Raw genomic sequence first — 23,739 nt, 5'->3', positions numbered from 1 at the left:
AAGGGTGAAAACAGCAGCAGCAGCAGCAGCAGCAGCAACAAATAAACCCAGCAGCCAAACCGCCCCGTCGGAAAGGAGAGAGGAGCAAGCAGGAGAGTCCAGGGAGGCTGTGCATTTCGTGGCTCTTTACAGAAGCTTTCTGCAGCCCTTACGTATCTCTCGCAAGTATATGTGCACCGGTGTCCCAGGGAAGAGCATCCTTCTAGGAGGAAGAGCTGGAAATCAGTCAGAAGCTAAAAGAAAAAAAAACAAACAAACCACCAGCTATTATCCCTTCCCAGAAGCAGGTGAAAGGAAGAGAGAGAAAGGAGTTTAGGGGAATGAAGCTGGAGGATCCAGAGACTCGGAGACAAAAAGTTGCCCTGATGGGAGACTCTGCGTGCTAGAGCCTGAGCTCTGCTCCACAATGGGATTTCTTGTGTCTAAAGGAAACCTCCTCCTCCTGCTGTGTGCCAGCATCTTCCCCGGTAAGTTTGTGAAAGCTTTTCTACCCCTGCTCTGCTCTTTAGCTCTTTTCTCCCTTATCCCTCTCAAAGGCACGCTGTGAAGAACGGTCCCTGTCAACAAGGAATTTCCCCCACTCCTGCATCCTTCTGCCCCATCATTGCAGGTCCCCTAAATACCAGCCTCTGCGGAGCAATGCTTTGCTTTTATTTTCTGCTCCTTGCCTGATTTGTTGGGGAAAGGGTTAAAGCCGCGGTGGGGAAGGGGACAGGAGGGAGAATACAGGCAGGGGCTCGGCATCCTGCTTCTTGCCTGGGTTTTTCTTCCCTGGGTAAAGTGTGTTAATGTGTCTCCGGGCTACAGCTCTGGCTGGGGAGAGCACAGCCAGCGCTCAGCTAATGCTTCTCTTTGTATAATCCAGGGCAGCTAAAGACTAAGTAGGAGCCATATTCCACGAGGGATGCGGGGAGAGCCCCCGGCTCCCTCTCCCCACCGTGGAGGATGCATCTGCGTGCAGCCGGCACAGGAGCGCAGCTCCCCCGGCAGCCCCCTGGAAGAAGGGTGGCTTTAATTTTTAATAACCAACAGGCACCTCCGACGGTTCCTGTAGCGTACGTGCAGGTTCAGGGCTGCTCCTTGCAGCCTCCAACTTTTAAAGTCATTATTGAGGGAAACCGCGCTCTTGTTATCCAATTTGCGCTCTCCCCCGTCCTCCTCCTCCACCCATCGTTTTTGTGAAAGACCAGCTATTAAGGTTAGTTTGAAGAGCTGAATTTCAGTCTGCCTTTTTTTTTTTTTTTTTTTTTCCTGATGCATTTGATGCCAGTTTTTATGTGTAAATCTGATCCAAAATCCCTATCTGCACGCAGGAGGCTGCTTTCTCCTTTTTGTCTTGCCCTCCTAGCATCCCTCTTTCCTGCTCACGCACCGCAGTGCTAGAAACTTGATGCAAAGTGGTGTAAAAATTAAACCAGGTTCGGGAGATAATGGCCCATATAGTGTTTTCCAAATGGTTTTAGTGATGCCCCCACTTTCTGCAAATCAATTTTGCTCTGCAATAGAAACCCTACGTTGGGAGTTGGCCACAGTGGGTGAATAGAGCGGGAAATACATGGCAACGCCTGGGATAGTGGGGAGGCAAGTTACCAGCGTGGCATCACCCTCCCATGTGTCCCTACTTGTCCATTGCTGGGTTTAGCCTGGGGATCTCTCCCCGAGAAGGCTTCAGATGTGCCGGTGCTTGGAGCTGCATGTGTTTCACACTGCCTTCCCCACAGCCTTCGGCCACGTGGAAACCCGTGCCCACGCGGAGGAGCGTCTCCTGAAGAAACTCTTCTCCGGTTATAACAAGTGGTCCCGCCCCGTCGCCAACATTTCCGATGTGGTCCTCGTCCGCTTCGGCTTGTCCATTGCCCAGCTCATCGATGTTGTAAGTGCAACCCCCTTGTTCAACAAACAGCCGAGATTCGCTGGGCTGGGGCTCGGGGAGAGGCTCCTGGAGCATGTGGGTTTTACTGGCTCACCAGGGTTGGGTTGGGAAGATTTTGCTCTCAGCAAAGAGGTATTATCATGCAGACAGCTCTGCTGGAACAAGGGATGACTCATGTGAGTAGATGGTCATCAAGGTGGATCCTTTATTCTTCATTTAATATAGGCAAAATCCCAAATTCCTTATCAAAATCCACGGGACTGATCACAGCAGAGCAGTGGAGGAACTGGTATAAATGCCAGAGAGTCCTGGCTAAGGAAAAAAACCCAAACATCTGATTTGGAATTTGAGCCATAATCATCAACAGTAAATTACACAAGCTAATAGGAACAGTGGTTTACGTATCTCTGGAAGATAGTTTGCCTGAAGAGCTTTCTGCAAATGAAAGTTTTGAGGGTTTTTAGCTAATCTGGCAGATAGTAACAAGAAAATTGTTTCTGAATGTTTGCTCAAATACAAGTTACATGTGTGCAAGCTGCATATACCACATACAAAACGGAGTGGTGTGCACTCCGGACTGGTTTGCATTGAAATGGTCCTGAAAGGCTTACGCTAGCAGAGTGTGTTGGGGTTGAGTGGCAAATCCAGAGGAGTTCTGTGCAGGACTGCAAGTGTTAAGCACACACACACACGGGCTTTCTATCTTGTGTAGATCTTGCTCCCACGTGCTTCTCTCTCCTGTCCCTGTTTGCATGCAACTCTTCCCAGGATGGTGTGTTTGTCTAGATGCACAACTCTTGAACAAATATTGGCCTTGCTTTTGGGAGCTCTATTTTACTCACTTTTTACTGTATTTCTGTGGCAAAGGAGTGATAATGGAAAGTGTAATTCAACTTAAAGTTATTACTGGTGTGAGACAATCATAACAGATGACTCTCCACAACATTTTATATTTTGGGATAAGGTTTAAGATGCAGAGGAAACAGAGCCGAGGTGGTGCGGGAGGTGGGCAATCAAAGACACTAGTTGCTAAGAGAGTTGCATCTCTTAGCTCGTGCACAAGCCACCAGCTTCCAGCTTTGCAGCACAGAAATGGTCTTCCATTCCCCTCCTCTCTCTTACGTCAGCCTGAGGGATCCAGGGCTGTTTGCAGTTGCTAATGTTGAAGTTGTACAGTTCTCATCTGAATAATTGATAAGACTAAAGATGAGGCATTAGTGACTGTGGAGGCATGAGAGAGACTTTCCATTATGCAGCTGCTGAGTTGTGGAAGAGGAGAGGATCGATACACCTGCTTCGTAGTCATTTTCCCGGTTTACTTAAGAAGAATTAATCTTCTTAAAATCATGTCAGTGGTTAGACGTGCAGCTAGCCGGCAGTCCTGTGCTGGGGCTGGTGGGTAGAGCTGGAGGAGAGCTCTCATCCCCTCCTGCCCCAGTCTGTGTGGCTGGGGGCTGATGACACCCCCTGCCACCACTGCAGCACTTCAGCTGCCTCTTCCCCTGTCCCAACAGTGACACTGTTTTGGTGCAAACCTCGTCGCAACTGTTAGACCTGACGTTCAGCTCCCAACGACAAGAAGTCTGAAAGAGAAATCAGAGCCGTATTCAAACCCTGGCTCCTGCTGACAAAAGCTGGGGACAGGGGAACAAAAATCAATGTAGAACTTGACATCCCTGCATGTCCTTACCTCCCCCCGGTGTGCTGAGGCTTTTCTGAGCCCAGAAAGAAGCGGTAAAGGATCCAGCATGTGTCTAGGAGCAGCCACTGAGAAACACACACGGACTCCCGAGCCCGTGTCTCCGCAGGACCTCGTGTGCTGCGTTCACCTTGAGGAACGAGGCCAGGCACTGCAACCCCACTGACGGCCGCAGAATCACCCCTTGTCCTCCGGGCTGGCTCCGTGCAGGAGAAGTCAGCCGTGCAGGTGGAGGAGGCAGTCGGTCGTTAGCCCGTTGCAAAACCCTACGAAGTAAACCCACGGGATTAGAGTCGTGCTGTGCTTGGGTCAGGAGGACGGCCGAGCTGTCAGGCGTAGTGATGGGCAGGAGTTTCCACCAAGGGTCTGCACCTATCCAGGGAGGAAAATTCCAGTAAAGGGTAGCACCTGTGAGACTGGGATCCCCAGTGCAGGGACTGTGGTTGTGCCCCTCAGATGCTTGAATTGCACAGTGGTAAGAGAAGCAGATGCTCAAGGATTAGTCCAGTCCAGGGCATGGCAGCCTCCTCCGCTGGCATTCCTCGTCTCCTATAGGCACCCAAGGAAATAGCTGGATATTCTCCCTTTCTCTGATGCTCATTTGAATGTTTTTTGTATTCCTGCTTCCTCCATGTGCTTCTGGTCCCTAACCCCGGACGAGGGTATCTCTGATCAGGTTTTACACTTGGTTCCACAACGGCAGTGAGGAGGCTCAGCGAGGGGGAGGCACAGCCACCTCTGAATCTCCTGGCTTTTAATGTTCAGAATTAATCCTGACCTGCCACAAGAGCAAGGTTAATGACAAGCAGTTCACTTCCAAATGAGCCCTGTCACTTGAGCTGGTTTGATGCTGACCAAAGAGAGAGAGAAAAGAAACAAACACACAAATAAGCTCTGAGTTCTGGTGTGACACTTAAATCAGACCAGCGCGAGGCTCTGCCCCACATAATTTGTCTTAGTTATTTACACAGGGGTTGTAACAAGCATGCAAGGCAAGCAGCGACCAGTAATTAATTCTACTGCAGTGCTGCCAGCATTAGATCTGCCTTATGTTATTTAAAAGTATGCGTACATATGGTCCTACCTTTCCATAGTTATTTGTACTTAGAGTTGGGAAAAAGTCTAATATTTGATGGCACAGGTATACACCAGGCTGTCAATGGGTTGCCTGTCAGCAGAGCAGCTTGGGTTCATTCAGAAAACTCCATCTGTAGTGCTCTAGTGCAGTAAGTTCACGTTTTTGGTAGAAGGAGAAACACTGCCGAGCTCCGTGTTTCCAGAACTGCGTTCAGATACTGGTTCACAGCAGAAGTACTAAACACTTTTGCAGATGAAGCTGAGCACCGTAATCCACTCACACATGTAAGAGTAAGGATATACATCTCCATCACTCCCCTTCCTTCAGCGCTCAGGTCAAAGCCAAGCTGTGGAGCTCTTTCCTCTGTCTGGCCCCGTCGTCCTAGGCTGAATCCATCAGCACTGAGGAAAATCCCAGTAAACTCAAGTCCGTCTGCTCACAAGATAGCTTAGGCGCAGGCTCAGCTGTTCAGTGGTATCAGGCAGCTGTGCCCTGTCCCGTGTTAAATGACAGAAACATCTGCTTTTTGTTTCCAAGGTGGAACTTAAGTTTATTGCAGAGGTGATTTGTAATTAAAGAAATGAAGTACAATTAAGAGAAATTTAATGAGTTCCTTGGGCCACTTCATCTGCTTCTGTAACCAATATCTGATCTTGCATTTCAGGACGAGAAAAATCAAATGATGACCACGAATGTGTGGGTGAAGCAGGTGGGTGCACCAAAATATGTGCTTTTCCATTTTCCTTTTCAGTTTTGCAGTCTGGACTCTCCCAGCTTTGTAACCGCCTTGTTTTTGGCAGGAGTGGCATGACTACAAGCTACGCTGGGACCCCCAAGAATACGAAAACGTCACATCCATCCGAATCCCCTCGGAGCTCATCTGGAGGCCAGATATTGTCCTCTACAACAAGTGAGTGTGAGAACTGTGGCCAGAGGGCAAACCCATCCTTACAAATTTTCTCTGTCAATGGTTTTAAGGTGCTGCTTGCAATTATTCCTCCTTATTTTGTTCTCTGTGGTTGAATTCCACGTAGATTCTCCTATCTGTCCCAGACGCGCCTTGAATTACACGACTAACATTCATCACAAGGGCTTTGTTCTCCGAATGAGCCTTTCTCTGGACAGTGAGTTTTGTTGGGGGCTGGCAGGTATTGTTTTCTTTTCACATGTCAGATACACAATTAAGCTGGATTTGAGCTTTCAGTCCTCTTCAATTTCGTTTCACCAAGGAGCTCTCTCCTAATTCATCACAATCAACTGGAAAAGCCAGTTACTGAGGATGGGCTTAAATAAGGAGAATATGGTGAAACCTGTCAGACTTGTGTGTCTATAAATACAGGTTTCAGGTCAGCCCAATACCATTCTAGAATTATTTTTAAATAGGTATTTGTTCCTGAGCCTGAATGCACGAAATCTGTCTCTGGTATGGACGCTTCCTAGGGAGCCGGTGGTTGTTTTTCTTTCCTTTGGAGCCTGTTGATATTCTTAGAAAGATTGTCCAAGTGCCAAGACTGTTTTCTCCTTGGCTTATCATACCAGAGCTCTCCAGTCTCCTAGGATGTAGGATATCTCAGTCTCCCTCTCCAGCAGAGGGTCCAGAGAAAACACTTGCTACAAGCATCAAACAAAAATGTCTTTGTATGTAGCTAACGTTCAGAGAAAACACAACGGATACCAGGCTCACTTTTAATAAACAGTTGCCTGGTTCTAGTTTGATATGATTTTGCTTTTGTTTAAAAAAAAAAAAATAAATGGCCGAACGAGGAATCTGTCCAGAGGATTGTGAGCGTTGGAGACTATGGAAATTGTTATCTTTCCCATTAGCTTGTCTGTGATCCTCAGTGGTGTGGAGTGATTGCAAACCTCTTGGAAATCACTGCATCCTCACATAGCACCTTTCAGAGATTAGACCAATGGAAATGACTAATTTGGAGGCACTTGGGCCTTCCTACCCTACAGGGACACACTGAGCACAAATACTATACTACAAGTGTCTCACGTTGCAGCTGAGAAAGGTGTTCACAGCTTCCACTGGAAAAAACGTATTTTCATGTCCTTCTCATTGCTTAATTAATGACAATGGTAAAAATTATTGGTTTTGGAGCTTCTGGTGGTTGTTTTGATGGACCATAGTGCCAAAGAAAATAGTGCTACGCAAATCTCCATCATCTATGGGACCTTTGTGCTTTAAACCATCATTTTGCTGGAGTTACTGGTACACAAGAGCCTGATGTGTCATCCCTGCATCAACTCCCTTGGCTCACATGCCCACCACGGCTGATGAGCATGGTCCATGCAAGGAGAGAGGCCTCGGTATCCTTTTGTGCTCAAGACATTTTGGGGCTTCATGCTGAAAGCAGCCCACAGAGGTCAACGGGCACCCTGACCTCTGAGCTGGGTAACCTTTGGCTTCTGGCCCTTGCATGCTCTGCCCCTCTGCCCTGCTGTCCTGTCGCTTGAGCAACTACAGGGACTCCAGGGAGCAGCTGCTTATCTGCAGAATGTCCCTTTTATCCTCTTCTGGGGTGCGGGTCTTTCAGCCTTGCTTGACTCAGGCTGACTTGCGGGGAGGTGTGGCAGACAGCGAGTCTAAGCGTACCGGTGTCCTGCTACCACGCTGGCAGATCTAGTGCCCCAGCTACCTAAATCCAAGGCACTTCTCTGCCTTTATCCATACTTACCATTAATAATCATGCATTGCTCTGCTGGTTGTCATGAGTCTATCATGTATTTTTAATTGGTTCCTTCATCCATGAATTAAACATGGATGTAGGCGCCAACCATTAGCCAGTCAGTAATGGTTTTCCGTTAATTCTGTACCTCTTAACAGCTATATTTGCTTGTGCTCTTTCATACAGTCTTATGTAAACTGTTTTCTGCCCTGGGATATTCTTTTCTCTTCTACCTAACTTCCTATCAAACACATCTGAAGCTGCAGTTACTACCTTAGTTGCACTGCTCTGACAACCAGTTTTGATGATTTTTAGGGGTTGCAGGGCAAGACAGCGCAAATGGAATGCATGCAAGGCAAAACCTCTAGTACGACAGGACTCCAAGATGAGGTTCTTATGTGGCAGCTCACCAATTGCATCACCAGACAGTGTTTCTCCTCGTGGGCATCTCAGCTAGAAATGTTTCAGAAAGAAAGGTTTTGCAAAGACAGCAACTAGTCATGGGTGATGCTACAAGGATTCACTCTCATGTTTTACATATATATATTATATATGTATATAGTTTAGAGCGAATTTTGAGTAGATGCACATAATTCTGTGTCCCTAAGAGCAAAAGAACGTGTGCAGAGACCTTGGTGGAAGAGAGAGAGCGGCCACACTGGCGTTTTGTGCTGTTCAGGCTTTTTAATGTGAGCTATTTATTGCTTATCACATGCTCTGGCAAAAGTATGATATTTCTGTTTGGGATGGTATCCTTTGGAAAAGAGACTTCCTGGGCAGGAGATTATACAAATGCCTCTTCTGTTTTCATCTTGGGGTATATACAGAGATGGTGAAATTTAAATTGATTCGAGATTTACATCTTTAAGGAAACCTAACCCCTTGTTGTGAGGTTGTTCTCATATCTAAGCTCATTATTGAAAAAAACTTCCATTTATCCACTCCAGAGGCCCAAATTAAATCAGTAAACTCAGCTGGTTTGGCCTAGAGAGTATATGTAGTTGTCAACATTCATAAGGAATCTAAAACCAAATTAATATCCTACAGGGAAATTAATATGCTGTTGAATTTTCAGGCTTGACGAGATAAATTCCAAGACTCTTTAAATAGTTTCTACTAGATGTGACAAAACATATGTATAACAGAGGAATACGAGTTAACAGTGAAGTGACAAAGGCTCTTCTTCTCTGCCAAGAAGGCCAGCTGTTCCTTATCTGAGGCTGTAAAGGCTCTTCAGACACCACCAGATCATTTATAAATGAATTAGCTAATCCTCTGCATTGACTTATTTTCCCATTCATGAATGGACTTCAAGCACATTTTAGGTTTTTTTATATATTTAAAGTAAAAAAAAAAGATAATATTTTTTGTCTAATCAGGGAATAAGCTCTTGGGGCTGCACTTCAATTTTTTTTTTTCCACTTCTCCACCACTGTGTTGAGCCATTTGGACCCTGTGCAACAGAGAAACATCAGAGGAGAAACCCCTGAAACCGCAGGTTTGCAGCCCAGTGCTCCAGCTGCAAAAGGCTGCCCAGAGGAATGCAAGACCATGTCCTTGAGCCTAAGGGATGGGCAGGGAACTTGAAACGTGAGCTTTGCTGGCTAGTTTTCAACTGGATATTCACCATAGCATCATAGCACCTGTCTTCTCCAGCCTGATGATTGTAAAACCTAGGAAGAAGCTACTGGGAATATTCAGACTTCAAATTTTCTTTTTTTCTTAGTACTTTCTAGTGTTAGCTGCTCCAAAAAGTAATCCCTGCCTTAGCCTCCATAGTCACAAAAAAAAAAAAAACCCAAACAAAACCAAAAAGAATAAAAGACAGGCGCACACATGAAGGGAATTCAAATAAAAGTTTCTGTAATTAGGAGTAGGAAATATCTAGAGGAATTCACCCCGTAGTAATGTGGACACAAAGGATTACTGGACTGGGTTAGAAGATCATCTGGCAAATGGCTTTTGCAAACAATGAGAAAGCAAAGAGTTCTTTTGAACTCTACTGTAGCAGCTTGTTCTTTTGAACTATGCTATGAAGTTTGCAACCAGTGAGACTTTTGGAGTGACACTGGTTTCCTGACTCATCCTGAAGCTGTTTGGGGGAGAAATACCAAAATACCTAGTCTAACCTTTAAAATATTGGAAACATTCTTGACATTTTTCTTTGTGTGTGTATGTGTGTACTTGCACAGATCTTGTCATTTTGCACCAGATTGTACTTACAATAGGGCCATAATCGCTACTTCACATTTTAGCTTTCCTGGTTCTTCTGGGAGTTTAAATGACTATGTTTCTGGAGAGGAATTACATCTCTAGATGCCTTTGAGGTTTGCTGCCAAGCTCTATCCAGTAATACAGGAACTGACAGAAAGAAATCTATGAGAGGGATCTCCCTCATGGGCACAGACACCTCTATCTATGTACCCAAGAAGTTTTGTACCCAAGTTGCCAAGACCTTGGAGGTATTTAAAACCCAACTGGACACGGTTCTGATCTTCTTGTAGCTGACCCTGCTTTGAGGAGGGAGTTTGAACTAGGTCACCTCCAGACATCCCTTCCAGCCTGTGAATTTGTAGGTACCATTTTGGCAGCACAAAACGATTGTTAAATAAAATATTCTCTGATTTGCCTTTGGAGAATATTTTAATCCGAACATTACAGAAGCATCTCTTTAATGTCTACCAAAATGGTGCAGGGTGCATTCTTTAGAGGGGTCTTGAAACTCCAATCTGTCTTGGTTACTGCATTTCAATGAACAATGGTTTAAATGAAATGAGGGCATTCTAGCTATATCCATATATGTATATAGCTAATTTTCAGGCTTTTAAAGCTCTATTTGGATTTAAATTGTATCATCAGAAATTAAAATAAATGTGTGTCTCATTTACATGCATTCTGAAAACATTTAATTTTGTGAGATGATGTATCTCCCAACTGCAGGGAAAATAGAAAATGTCAGGGAAAAAAAAAAAAAAGAATTATCCATCAGCAGAGCTTTTTAATGAAATACGGTTGATGGCTGCCAGTAAAACAATGCCATTCTTGCACCCTTATAAACTTAGAAGATTTTAGAAGAGTAGCCTTTATTCTCAAAATGAGGAATCAAAGGCTGCAGGACACAGCAGCACTATTTCTGTTGGCAAAAAAATAAGCAACTGTCTTCTCTCTGTATTGGTGTGCACTGTTGTTGTATTTGACATGAAAATATAAGAGCTCCAGTACTTTATTGCTGACAAATTTTTAGAACTGTCAGGTCAGGGTAATCGGGAGAGCCTGACTATCTTAATTCTCAAGTTCTTCTTGTGATGTTTACCTTGCACTCGCTCCTTCTTCCGAATGCTTTTTCCTGACAACTATCACAACACAGTGGTCCAGACTAAATGAGACAAAAATGCGCTGCCACTATAAAGGAATGACTGAATTTTCTCCATCCCACTATGTCAGGTCTCCCACCTTCCTGTCTAAGGAAATATTTACATGATGCAGTCAGGGCCATCGGCACAACTTGGCCAGGAATGAGTTTTCCCACGGCAAAGCTTTCCACAAGAAAGCAGGGTTTCCCCAGTCTCCTACCTGCACACTTCATTTGCAGTCGGTTGTCTCACCTTCATCCCTTGGAAAGGTTTGGAAGACCGTTGTCAGCCAGATGGCTTTGTGCCCTCTGTCACGTTAAGGGGAGCAGAATGAAAGCCTCACCCAGGATGAAGGTATCTCTCTAGATTCACCCCGCATCGGCAGGGCGCCAGCCAGCGCAGCTTCCGATCCAGTAAGCAGATGTTTGAAGGTCCAGCATGGGTGGTAAGCTTAGGGAAGGAGGCAAAAATATATGTGTGCATGAAGGGTTAAAACAGCTGCAAACGGTACCTTTGCACGGCATAGCTGGCTTGGAAACAGTCTATGTACAACAGCAAGGCTAATTTACCCTGCTTACAGATTGCTCAAATATCTCTACATTGAACTGCAATGAGAAGTTCAAACATGCCCAGTAAGGTCAGGAATTACTTCACAGCCCTGTTAGGTCGGTGAGGGAGAAGGAGGAGGATCCCAGGGTGTTTTGTAGCTCCTCAGAGTTATCAGCTGACTCTCAAATGCAAGAAGCTGTTCTGCTGCTGGTTCCACTCCTGCCACAGCACTGTAGGCAAAATCCAGCTTGCAAGGCGGTCCCAGTGTTATTTGTAATAATGTGCGAGCCAAAGAGGACCCAGGATGAGGATGGGTTTGTTAGGCAAGCAATTAAAAAATATCTTCCCCACCAAAGCAGCAGATCATTTGTGGAAATAATTGACACGCGAGATCTGCAGCATCACACTGCTTGCAGAAGAGAGGCGTGTGGCTAGTCAGGCAGAGAATGCAAAACTTCCAGACAAGACATTTCTGGGAATGAAGCGCAATTATATGAATTATCATTGTACCTGGATGAATTTTTAGGAAGGGTTTCACGCCCTTTTCCAACAGTTTTCAAAAGGAAAAATACTCATCTGTGTTATTTACCCAGCCACTAACACAGTGCCCCACCTAAAGAGGGAAACGCTAGTGGATCTTCATTATCCTTTTTCTGTAATGTGAGTCTAATTATAAATATATTGCTCCATTAATGAATGACTTAATCATACCTCAGAGATCTCATCGAATGCAGAATTGGATTCCAAATTCCTATTGAGATTTAGAAAGGAAACCGCCAAGAACAGCAAACAGCGGACTGCCACTTGCTGTGCTTATTTTATGCCTCAACGTGGCTTTACGGTGCAGGCAAAACGCAGGAGAAAAAAAAAAAAAAGGATAGTTTTCATCGAAAGGAAGTGGTCCTGGAGTGTAAATTAGATTTAAGAAAGAAGAGGTAAGAAAGAAGTTGGGTGGATGGTACAATGGCATGGCTTGGTTTTATTTGCATTGGAGTAAAACACAGTGGTGGTTTTGCCTTGAGACAATAATTTGGGTTTGTACATATTTTTAGCTTTCCTGTTTAAAACAGAAGGAAAAAAAAAGGCATTTTAAAGCTTTAGAAAAAGTCCAGTTCAGAGGTCAAAAAGCATTGAGTCCTTTTGTGTTCTTTGCTTTTTCCAAAACCTGCCACAAAGAGCAAAGGCTTTCTGCTATAGAAACAAAGAACTTAGTAAAAACCTGGTTCTCCACCACACAGTAGTTCTAAGTTGATTTTCCCATCAATTCAACCAACCTGGAAAACTGTCTCGAAGGACAAAGATCTGGGCTGTCCTCCTGGGGGTCGGGAGCACGTGCCATCTCCGCCCAGACACACTGTTAGCCAAGACAGCTCACCGAGGGCCAGACCCTGCCGCTGTTTCCCAAGATGAGCAATAGTACACCAGTCTCACTGGAAGCCAGTGTGGTCATGGACTGACGAGGATGCTTCACAGGGCAAGATGAAATATCAGAATCTTTTTTTTTTCCTCCCCTTTTCCATATGAATTGATGGATGATCTCCTAAAGAAACAAACTGAAGGATGTTCCTCTGCCTTCAGCACGTTTGAGGGGCTCTGCTAGACGGCCCCTGCACTGTTTACCTTGCTGCTGGTGAGGAAGAGGAGAGGTGTGACCCCGCGCTGTACGGCTGCTGTCAGGGCACATCTGAGCGCTGAAGCAGCAGAGCGGGGCCAGGGGAGTTTGCCGGTTGCTGGGAAAGAGGCTGCAGGCTGGATCGGCTCCAGCCGGAAGGGCTGGGCAGCAGCAGAGAGCTTTCTATCTATATCAGCCTGAATAATTCATCTCAAGTTTTTAGCAGAAGCTCTCCCTCCCCGGCTCAGCTTCCCCTTTGTCTAGCAGTTTTGCTGTTTGTGACTTGGCATCACACAACGGGCTTCTTCCCCCCCCTATCCCCCAGTTCTGCAGTGGCTCGAGCCGGCTGTGTAAGATGGTCCCCAATTCCCTCCCTGCTTTTTGGATGCTCCTTTCTCTATTCCTGTTGCTAGACTTGAAGGCATTGCCCTACAAACCGATTCCACCTGCTTTTTCAATTGGGATTTCAACCTTTCGGACATTTGCTCAGGATGAAAAAATTTGCAGTTCTATCCAAACCTCACCCGCATTTTAAGGGTCCTTGAACCAGGGTGTTTGATCCAAGTGGTGGCTGTCCAAGGATACCAAAATCCTCTGTCTGCAGGTAGAAATCAAGGGAAAGGGAAGGTTTGAAATTTCAGCCAGTCACTGCACAAAAGGGCTGCAGATGTAGGGGCTTGGCTCACTTTCAGATGAAAGTGTAATTTTGTGATTCAAACACCCGGTCTCCATCATGCTGATTATTTGAACAAGGAGATATGTCACTTGTGCAGCTCTGAATGCTTCAGTTCTGCCTCTTTGTGTACATTAACGCAGGCTGCAGATCCTGCAGACACTGCCTGGAGGAAGGACGCTGCTGTAGAGAGGGTACCTGTGGACTTGGCCTGAGATGTGGGGTTTAAGTGTCACAGTCCACATGTCCTCCTCACTGAGAGCAGGGGAGGAACAGTGCTTCTTGATGGCACAGCTGTGCACGGCATTAATTACCTGCTGGGCTAACTGAATCTATTAATGAGCTAATTTCTTTCTGCGGCCTCCATGCGCCGGGGCGAGCGGCAGGTTCAATATTTAATGTATAATAGCAGAGCTGTGGGTGTGAGGAAGAAGCGAAGCTATGGCTGGTGATGCAGGGAAGGACAGAGCTGTCTCCAGGGCTGGGGATTTCATTCCCAGAGTTTCTCAGTCTCCCTCCTTTCTCCAGCACTATCACAGCTTGAGTGTAGCGTTCCTTGGTGGTCTTTCTTCTCCCAAATCCCTAGTGCACTTGCCTCTCCTGTTGCCTTTTTTGATCTCCTTCACTTGTATCCCAGTCCCCACAACAAGCTGGAAGGAGCTAGTGTCATGGGCCAAATAAATGCTCTTTATAAAATATTTTTTTCGCTGGTTGGAATATTACTTTCTGATATAAAATCCTGGGTTGTTATCTATTTATCTTATACCAGCACATAGATCCCAATTGAGAGTCCCTGTAAGAAGAGACCATAAAAGACAGCTCTCTTCCTGACTAGGAAATCAAGAGATTAACTTTCATTATTCCTATTAATAAGATGTTCTTGCTGTGTTTCATGTAAGAGACTGAATGATTACCCAACACTGCTTCACTTACAGCAGCTGTCAAAATTACTTTGACAGAGCCCACAGCCACACTACCTCATAGTGGTTCCTCCCACCTCTCTCAAACAAACTCAACCCTCACCTCAAGGACCTGACTTATGCAAGGTGAGGGCTGACATTTGTATGCAAATCCAGTGCTTGTGTAAGCCAGCAGAGTTCAAAACCCACTGGACAGAGTGGATGGATCCAGTGCTCGCACGTGGCGTGCCTCTTGCATCTCTGAGGAGCCCAGAGTGCATTTTTGGAAGCCAGGCACTAAATATCCTATTTCTTTAACAAATTTGAGAAGTCCCAGAGAAGCCTTAGACTATTTTATCTTCTATCTCTCCCCAGTGCTGATGGTGACTTTGCAGTCACCCACCTGACCAAGGCCCACCTCTTCTATGATGGGAGAATTAAATGGATGCCGCCTGCTATCTATAAAAGCTCCTGCAGCATCGATGTTACTTTCTTCCCCTTTGACCAGCAAAACTGTACAATGAAGTTTGGCTCCTGGACCTATGACAAAGCCAAGATAGACTTGGTGAGCATGCACAGTCATGTGGACCAGCTGGACTACTGGGAGAGTGGGGAATGGGTCATCATCAACGCAGTGGGCAATTACAACAGCAAGAAATATGAATGCTGCACAGAGATCTACCCCGATATAACTTACTCCTTCATTATCCGGAGGCTGCCACTGTTCTACACAATCAACCTGATCATCCCCTGCCTGCTGATCTCCTGCCTGACTGTCCTGGTCTTTTACCTGCCCTCTGAGTGTGGAGAGAAGATAACCTTGTGCATCTCCGTGCTGCTGTCCCTCACTGTGTTCCTGCTGCTCATCACAGAGATCATCCCTTCTACCTCCTTGGTCATCCCTCTGATTGGAGAGTATCTTCTCTTCACCATGATATTTGTTACCTTGTCTATCATCATCACTGTCTTTGTGCTCAACGTGCACCATCGTTCCCCACGCACCCACACGATGCCTGACTGGGTGAGGAGAATCTTCCTTGACATAGTCCCACGCCTCCTCTTCATGAAACGTCCCTCCACAGTGAAAGACAATTGCAAGAAGCTAATTGAATCCATGCACAAAATAACCAACACACCAAGGCTTTGGTCCGAGATCGATGTGGAACCCAACTTCACTACCTCATCTTCCCCCAGCCCCCAGAGTAATGAGCCATCACCCACATCTTCCTTCTGTGCCCACCTTGAGGAACCAGCCAAGCCTCAGCCTATCTGCAAGTCCCCTTCTGGGCAGTACTCTGTGCTGCACCCAGAGCCTGTACAGGTGACCTGCTCCTCTCCACAACCCTCATGCCACCTTCTGAGTGACACCCAGACCACCTCCATCTTGAAAGGCAGATCACTAAGCGTTCAGCAGATGTACAGCCCCAATAAGGCGGAGGAAGGGAGTATCCGCTGTAGGTCCCGGAGCATCCAGTATTGCTACCTGCAAGAGGACTCTTCCCAGACCAATGGCCAATCCACTGGCTCTCCAGCATCCCAGCGGTGCCACCTAAATGAAAAGCAGCCCCAGCACAAGCCCCCTCAGTGCAAGTGTAAATGCAAAAAGAGCGAGGCGGCTGGCACGCCGGCGCAAGGAAGCAAGACTCACAGCGCCAAAGAGCAGCATCTTGTGTTGATGTCCCCAGCCCTGAAGCTGGCGGTGGAAGGGGTTCACTACATCGCAGACCACCTGCGAGCAGAAGACGCCGATTTCTCAGTAAGTACGCTGACTTAGCCTGCTCTCCTTGGGTAAGTCAAAAATGATCTGCTAAGGAAGCCCCGCCAAACCTGGGGGCTCTACAAAGAGTACGCTTGCTGAGGCAGGCTCAGCCATTGCTGATATTGTGGCTTTTGAACACATTGGCCACCACAGGCGCAGCTGAAGAGTTTGTCCTTGGAATCTTGGCAGGCATGGAGGCCAAGCGCAACCAGACCATGCTCAGGGCTGCTTTAGGATTCTCCAGCAGAAAATAGGAGTAAAGTTGTTGTTAGGTAGGAAGGAAGCAGCTAAGATTGTGCAAGAGACCCAAAAAGCAGTCGTCTGGTGGGTACGTAGCAGACTTATTCTTTATAGAGAAGCTTCTGACAGACGGGATTTCACAGTCTGTTTTTTTATTAAGCATTGACTCTGGCTACTGAGCCTAGGAAAGGGAATTCCCAAAATAGGTTGTGGATGTGGGAAGCGCGTAGTAGCGTGGGGACGTCGCAGGGTATGTTTAGTTCTGCGTGGTGCCATTCCTCATTAGTGGACTTCCACTGGCTCTGTGCAGGAAGGTGGGTGGACAGACAAATTTCACACTTACTCTGAAGGGGTAAATATGGCTACAAATAGAGAAGGAAAATACAGGCTGAAAGAATTTCTTTTAATGGAGATGGTGATGCAAGTGCAAATGCCACATCCTCTCACACCTCTTGTAGCTCTTCCCCTGCAATACTATGGATATGGTGTGCTAGCTAATTACAGGCATAATGAAGGAAGCCACAAGATAACCTGAAGTTAGTGTTCTTACTAAAGAAAAGTCTTATCTAGCTTTTCCTAGAGGGATCTGTCAGCAAAAGGTACTCTTTCAGCAGTGCTTGCAGTTTGATTTTCTCAAGATTTAGAGTCAATGCAAATCATAGGGCTTTTATACAAGACTTCCTGGGCATGAAGAGTGTCTTTATATTTGCATTTTTCACAGCGCTGAGCACTTAGCAGCAGCAACAAAAGATTAAGTGCCACTGTCCATTTGCACGCTCCTTGGTACCATAGTTTGAGAGGCCTCTGTTCCCTAATGTATTTCACTTCACAACGTCCCTTTGAGGAAGTAACTGTTTATTCTTCATGTTGAGGAGTGACAGCCAAAATACAGAGATGATGTGACCTGTTCAAGGTCACGGAACAAATCTGTGTGGAACATCCTCATCCATTGATAGTCCAGCTCTCTTTGCCAGGCTGAAGCAGTTCACAAGCACATTAGACTACAGGAATTAAGCTCTGCTCTCTCCTCCTAGCCATAAGCACAAGTAAACACATCTAAGTCAGTTGGGTTTAACTCCCTTGTTTCCCCATGGTGCAAGTGAAAGAATATTACACCAATAATACTTCCCATTTCAACTGACTCTGTTTCTGCTAAGCTTCTTGATATCATCAAGAACTGAGTCAATGAGTATCTTGCAAGGGTCCTTTCCCTTTAATCCGTGATTGCAATTTGCTTTAAAATGAAAGCAGTTTTCAGAAGCCACGAATTTTCTTCTCATACATCCCACTACTCTTCCTTCTTAAAACGAAGCAATTATCCTGAGGAGAAAGCTATTTACAGCACTAAACATCAAAAGGAAACGAGCCGTTTTGAGGGCTCTGACCAGATCTCCCACCAGCCAAGCCTGGAGCAAAAGCACCAGGAAAGCATCCAGCAATGAGTAGAGAAAGGTCACCCCCAGGACCACTGATGCACCAAGCTCCACCGGGAAGAGCCTGCAAACCTGCCCGGAGTTTTCTGCTCTTTCACAGCCGTTGTGGTTGGCATGGTAGGCAGAGATTGGGTTTTCAGATTTGGGGGAATAATTGCTGACCCCAGTCTGAGGTTACACTATTTTCTTTTTCTGGATCCAAGTAATGTCAAGTGGGAAAGTGCATTTTTTCTCCAGGTGGAAGTGACAAAGAAGAAGGAAACATGATCTTCTGGAATTGAAATTTACTGGAAGGAGCAGAACTGATCTAATAAAATGAGAATTTATTGGGGGAAAAACATCAGTACTTGGACATTTGCTTTCATCTTAAAATCAAATCGTGGCGTTTCTTTATGGAAGTCTTCAACAAATCTATCAGCAGCCACCTCTGATGCAGCTGCAGCCCCTGAGACACAGCTTGGTGTCTTGGGTAATATTTTGAGAGACGTGCACCTTCCCAGAACGAGAACATAGCTTCTTTTGAAGTTCCTGTCTTTTTTCTAAAGCACCACTGCCACGGGGGCAGTGCTTCTAAATTAAAAGTAAATAGCTCATTTAATAAGTGCTTCAGCAAAGAGAAAATGGGAAATGCAAGCAGCAGTTGTTTGTTACAAAAAGATATCCGCAAACAATGCAAGCACAATGGTACACCAGGGAAAATGCAAGACTGAATTGTCCCAGCGTATGATAGAAATGCCATTAGAAATTAATTACAGACTGAGAAGCAAAACAAGTTGCATGTCACACATAAGCCAAAATAACCAGACACCAACAGCACCGTCTGGAAAGCCTTATTGTCCTCGTGCCTGTGTGCGTCTCCAGACTACTCTAATAAGAAGACGTTGAAGACAGCTTAAAAATAAAATGGGAGAGAATATAGCTGAGGGGGAGGAAACACGGGATAATCTCACTGGTTTATTTTTAACAAAGTACAATAAAACCTCTCGGGACGGCTCTAATCTGTGTTGCAGGCTCTGGGTCCTGGGGATCAGATGTCACTGAGGCACCTCAACCCTCCACTCAAATCCTGGGGCAGGATGCCCTGTTCCCACCGCAGAGACCTGCAAGGAGCTGGACCGGGGAAGAGCAGCAGATTCCCTCACTTTGGGGGATTTTGGGGGTGGGGGAGTCAGATGGTTGCTGCCCCTGATCCTTTCCTGAAAATAGTTTCGAGCGAGCTTCTTAAAAACTAATCAAAATACAGCTCAGGAGTTGGGGTGGCAGATGCTGGCAGCTGCATAGACGTTGGCAGCGAGGCCTCTGCGGATCATGCTCCACGTGAGGTGCTGGACCACAGGGAAATGCTACCGTGCTGTCAGAAAACAAAACAAAACAAAAAAATCTAAATCATTTTCTTTTCCTCCTCCTCCTCTTTTGTTTTCATTGTCTCTCCATAATTTCCAATTTCACCCTTCCGTGCTCCCAGTCTGAAGCTGGATATTGATTTTGCAAACATCTGAGTTGCTCGCAGCCATCATTTTCAAGACGGGCAGAGTATTTATGCATACATCATTACATCTGAAAGCAAATTTCTGTTGAACTTTTCAAGTTGTTCCTCTTCTCCCTTTTCCCCTTCTTTTCTCAAAGAGAAATTTATCTAGTTTCTTCTCTTTGTGTGATCTAGTGCTTACTTTTACTACTACAAATATTCAAAAAACCACTTATTTTGCCAGAATGGAGCACTATTTACTCAATCCAGCTTTCCAGGTGGACATCAGAAGGTAAATTTAAGATTTTCTTTACACATTGATTGCATCATAGGACACTAATCCCATAAATACAGTCCTCCAGAGCTTGCTTAGCTGCCCATCTCACAAGGGATTTTAAGCATCAGAGACTCACTCCAGCTCTCAGCAAGTGATGAATAGATCACAAAACAAGTACAGCAAAGGGGAGGTACCTGGCACCTTATCCTTCAGATGGGAGAATTCCTTTTGATTTCAAGGGTCACTATTTCTTTTACTCACCCTGGTTATAGATGGATAGGCTAAGGGCTGCACAAACATAAACCAACATGATTTCCCCCAAGAAGATTACAAGCTTCAGGATGAGCCTCTCTTTGTTTAGCTCTGCCTATTGAATAGTTTACGTATGCTTAACTTGGTGCTATTTTTAAAGGGATTAAAATTATCCATTTCACAAAAATACTTAACTGGTTTTTCCACTTCTGAAAATGTTCAGGTATTCCTGAAATGTGAGATGCTTTGTTCAGAGGACAAATGGTGAGAAAATACGATGTGCTTTCCAGTGCGTGCCTCTTTTCCCGGTTTGCAAAGCTGCTGATTGAGCCGAGGAGCCAGAGCAACACCGGGTGATTTAAAGGCCTAACCAAGCAGTCCGCATGGCAAATAATGAGAGGCGTAGGCAAAGAGCTCACTTTGCTGGCATTGCTTCAGCTGAGCGTTGTCTGCGTTGAGGCACAGAGTGGTAACAGGTACTTTGCAAACACGTTGGAAGATTCATGGTCAGTTTGTGAAGGGTTCAGCAGGCCAAAATGAGGTAAATGCACAGACCTTACCTGCAGAGAATTGTTCTCTTAGCTCAATAAATTGTCACAACGTCGGTCACGGAAGCCAGGGTTGTATATTCTCGCCCTCTGACACATCATGGTTTCTCTGTACCATCCATGAGGTATAAGATAAAGTTTAGTGGTGCATCCATGAGTGATGATGAAAGAGAAGACTCGGGGTGAGTTTACAGAGTCACTGTGTTGTGCTCAGAGCTTGTTTGCATGGTACTTGACAGATTATAATATTTTAGGACCTGACATTGCCTCAATACCTGTGAAAAACATCATCTGCTGCAAATGGCTATTTCATTATATTTGGATTGCTTCCTTTACCAAAATTAATTTTCAGCATAATCAGCAAATCCTTAAAAAAACAAAAACCAAGCCAGGTCTCATATGTTATTATTATTATTGTACTGTATTTTTCACTGATGCTGCAACCCAATGTACATGGCAGCTTTGGGCACGGTGAAGCCACTCTTTGCTCAGGGTCACAGACTGGTAAGTGCAGTAAAGGGGACCCAGGAAAGCGCAGCCTTGGCTTTGCTGCCTCCTCCTCCTTACACCAGACTCCTGACTTGCTGCAATCACGGCCACCAAAGAGGTTTGTGCTAGCTCCTGCTGAGATGTTTTCCCTAAAGAGCAAGGCAGCGTGCCAAATTTCAGCCCTCGGGTCTATTAATCACCAAGTGGTATATTGTAGGAAATGACAATGGGTACAGCCATATCAAATAAAGCTTTGCCATCTGATGAGTCCTCTTCCTGGGAAAGAAATTAATAACAGTAATGTAATAAAAGAGGTTTTCGTATGTATGTGGTTTCTTACTTAATGAAATAGCCATTTAAAATTCTTGCCTGATGGTATTAATAAGTACTAGACCTCCCCAGAGAGGAATCGCTGGAAAATCCTCCCACAGCAAGACAAAAGTGGGCAAAAAAGCAGGGTGAGGAAGGACACTTCTTTTATTTGCTGGCTCATTTTCACTGCTTACTCACCCAAAGCTGTAAATCCCTTTGCAGAAAGAGTTTGGCTTCATTAATCTGTAAGCAAATCTGTTTATGAGCATGAGGAAACGAGTAGTTTCTTTCGTCCCCACCCCACCCTCCTCAGCTTGAATCAGCCTCCTTTACACACCCATTTACAGCTGTTGCTCATGGAAAACGGGGCAGCGAGCGTGCAGACCAGCTTAATTATCCACGGGCGTTTGTCATCCCTGGGGAGCAGTGAACAGGGTTTGCAATTGCACATGCACACCCACGCAGTCTGGGAAGCTGTCTCCCACATCAGCAGTTGATAAAATAAACCTTCTGCCATCACATAGGACCGCTAAATGTAAGCGAGACCTTCCCCTCCTGTCTCTGGACTTAAAAGAAAGTGTCCTGTTTTGGAATAAAGCACTAATAGTCTTCATAAGTTTTAATCTCCGATAAACCTTAATAATTGGCCTTTCATCTCTGTGTTCCCAGGTGAAGGAAGACTGGAAGTATGTTGCAATGGTCATTGACAGGATCTTCCTCTGGATGTTCATCATTGTGTGTTTGCTGGGAACTGTTGGTCTCTTCCTCCCACCGTGGCTGGCAGGAATGATCTAAATATAGCCCCAGAGGAAGAAAGTATATCCCACTCTACGGATTTGAGCTCACCTGGAAGGAGAGGAGCAGAGAAATAGAGGCAGCCCTTTGAATAATTTACTGCGTGTCCGCGCTTGAGTTGCTCCAGAGCTCTCTGGGAATACTTTCTGAGGTTGCGTCGTTTTGCCAAGCCATTTTCATCTCCTCCATCTAATTTAGGGGAAAAGTTCTTATTAAAGTCTGTACATAGCATGGTGGCATTCATTTGCATATACTCAGCAGTGTAAGAACACGAGCTTATTCCCTAAAGCAGCACATACAGAGGCTTAGCATCTACAAACAAGCCCATTGGCAAAGTAGCTCCAGTTGTCTTCAGAGGTCTCAGTGTGCCCTGCCTAGTAAATTTGCCCTGTCAAGCTGAAGTGCTTCGGGACTATGTGTCCCTGTATGAATTATTTTATAAATAAAGTTCCAGATTCGGGATACCGGTGCATTATGTGGTCTGTGGTCAGCTGGTAAAGACAAAAAGACTGGAAAAGTTGAAAGAATTGCTCGAGGCAGCTCAGCCCCATCGGGACCAGCAGCGGTCATTAACACAGCAGTTGCAGTCTTTATATTGACAGATTTTGCTTTGGCCAATGCTCTTCAGAAGCTGTGGGGACCATAGCTGAGTGAGGAGCATGCCAATGAAGGGAGGATTTGGGGTTAAGATTTGGATAGTGGTAGTAACACTTTAGTGTGCTTTCAAAGGAAAGATCCTGGATCCAAGGTATGGCTGCTGCAAAATAGCAGAGGGTCACCCCGAGCTGTAAAACTCTTACTGTAGGTGGGGAAGGTGCTTAGACATGGGGAAGCCACAACAGAAACCCAGGATGGTGTGTTAGTGCGATAAGGAAATGTGCCACTATACGGGGAAACCTGAACAGGGCACACAGCCACACTTGTGAATTCAGAACGGTGCTTTGCAGGAATTACAGGTATTATGGCCTTAAATTTGAGCAGTTGTTGCAGCAGCTGTGGTCTTCCCAGCTCTACCCAGACTAAACCAACCTTTTTGCACATCTTGTCCTTGCTTTGGGACCTGTGGCAAGAAGGCAGGGACAGGCACCACCGGCCAGAGGGAGTGGGGGGACACCGGGACCCTGTCCTGCTGCCGGGAGACATTGGTGCATGATGGAACAGCTGAGCCAGATGAGTGGGTGGAAGGCTGGAAGACAGAGGGCAAGTGTGTCCTTCACCTGTTTTCTTCCTGTTCTCTACATGTATTTGCAGCTGCAGAACAATAACCACACTGGGACAGACCGTAAGTCCATCCAGCTCAGCATCCCCTCTGGTACTTACACACCCATCGTGCCCATCCTCACTGCTGATTGCTGGGTGCCAGGTGGGAACAGCACAGCAGCACCCAGGCCGGTGTCTCCCTGCTTACTTCAGAGGTCTCGTAGGCAGAAGGGATTATAAACATTTTACCACAGTGTGCGAGGAAAGGCAGACGTAGTCTAAAAATACAGGCTTCCCCCGGGACCTGCCGTGACTGCATGACTCAACGGCCAGGCTGGCAGCTGAGGGGCTCTAGGGTTCACCCAGCATCTCCTCCCCACCCCACACCTGGGATCAGCATGTACGAGACTGTCTGGCCACTGAAGTTTACTGCTGGGCGGGCCTAGCTAGTCCAGAGCTTTGGAGAACGCATACTGGGAGAGGCAGGCAGCTGCCTGGAGGCCAGCACAGAAGGTCCTGGTAGAAGCCAGAGCCTGGGCTAGGAGAGACCCCAGGATA

General features: G+C 45.9%; 1 protein-coding gene across 2 annotated transcripts; it reads left to right on the top strand.

The window, feature by feature from the left end:
• The first annotated feature begins 406 nt into the window (after nucleotides 1–406).
• Nucleotides 407–21,981, top strand: CHRNA4 (cholinergic receptor nicotinic alpha 4 subunit). 2 transcript variants are annotated; one of them, XM_009958949.2, is made up of 6 exons: nucleotides 407–467; nucleotides 1,722–1,873; nucleotides 5,315–5,359; nucleotides 5,451–5,560; nucleotides 14,784–16,164; nucleotides 21,856–21,981. In XM_009958949.2, exons 1-6 carry the CDS (start codon nucleotides 407–409, stop codon nucleotides 21,979–21,981), a joined length of 1,875 nt encoding a protein of 624 aa, XP_009957251.1. The 2 variants fall into 2 exon arrangements, with proteins under 2 accessions (XP_009957251.1, XP_086331040.1); XM_086474914.1 differs by lacking the exon at nucleotides 407–467 and having other exon boundaries at nucleotides 1,760–1,870.
• The last annotated feature ends 1,758 nt before the right edge of the window (nucleotides 21,982–23,739 follow it).

The sequence above is a fragment of the Leptosomus discolor genome, chromosome 17 (genome assembly GCF_034619465.1).
Source record: "Leptosomus discolor isolate bLepDis1 chromosome 17, bLepDis1.hap2, whole genome shotgun sequence".
NCBI lineage: Eukaryota > Metazoa > Chordata > Aves > Leptosomiformes > Leptosomidae > Leptosomus > Leptosomus discolor.
This window is presented reverse-complemented; position numbering and strand designations above follow the sequence as displayed.

Coding starts and splice junctions, on each gene's coding strand:
- CHRNA4 (XM_009958949.2), top strand. CDS start 407: ATGGGATTTCTTGTGTCTAAAGGAAACCTCCTCCTCCTGCTGTGTGCC. Junction 1,874..5,314: donor TTGCCCAGCTCATCGATGTT/GTAAGTGCAACC, acceptor CTTGCATTTCAG/GACGAGAAAAATCAAATGAT. Junction 5,561..14,783: donor GATATTGTCCTCTACAACAA/GTGAGTGTGAGA, acceptor ATCTCTCCCCAG/TGCTGATGGTGACTTTGCAG.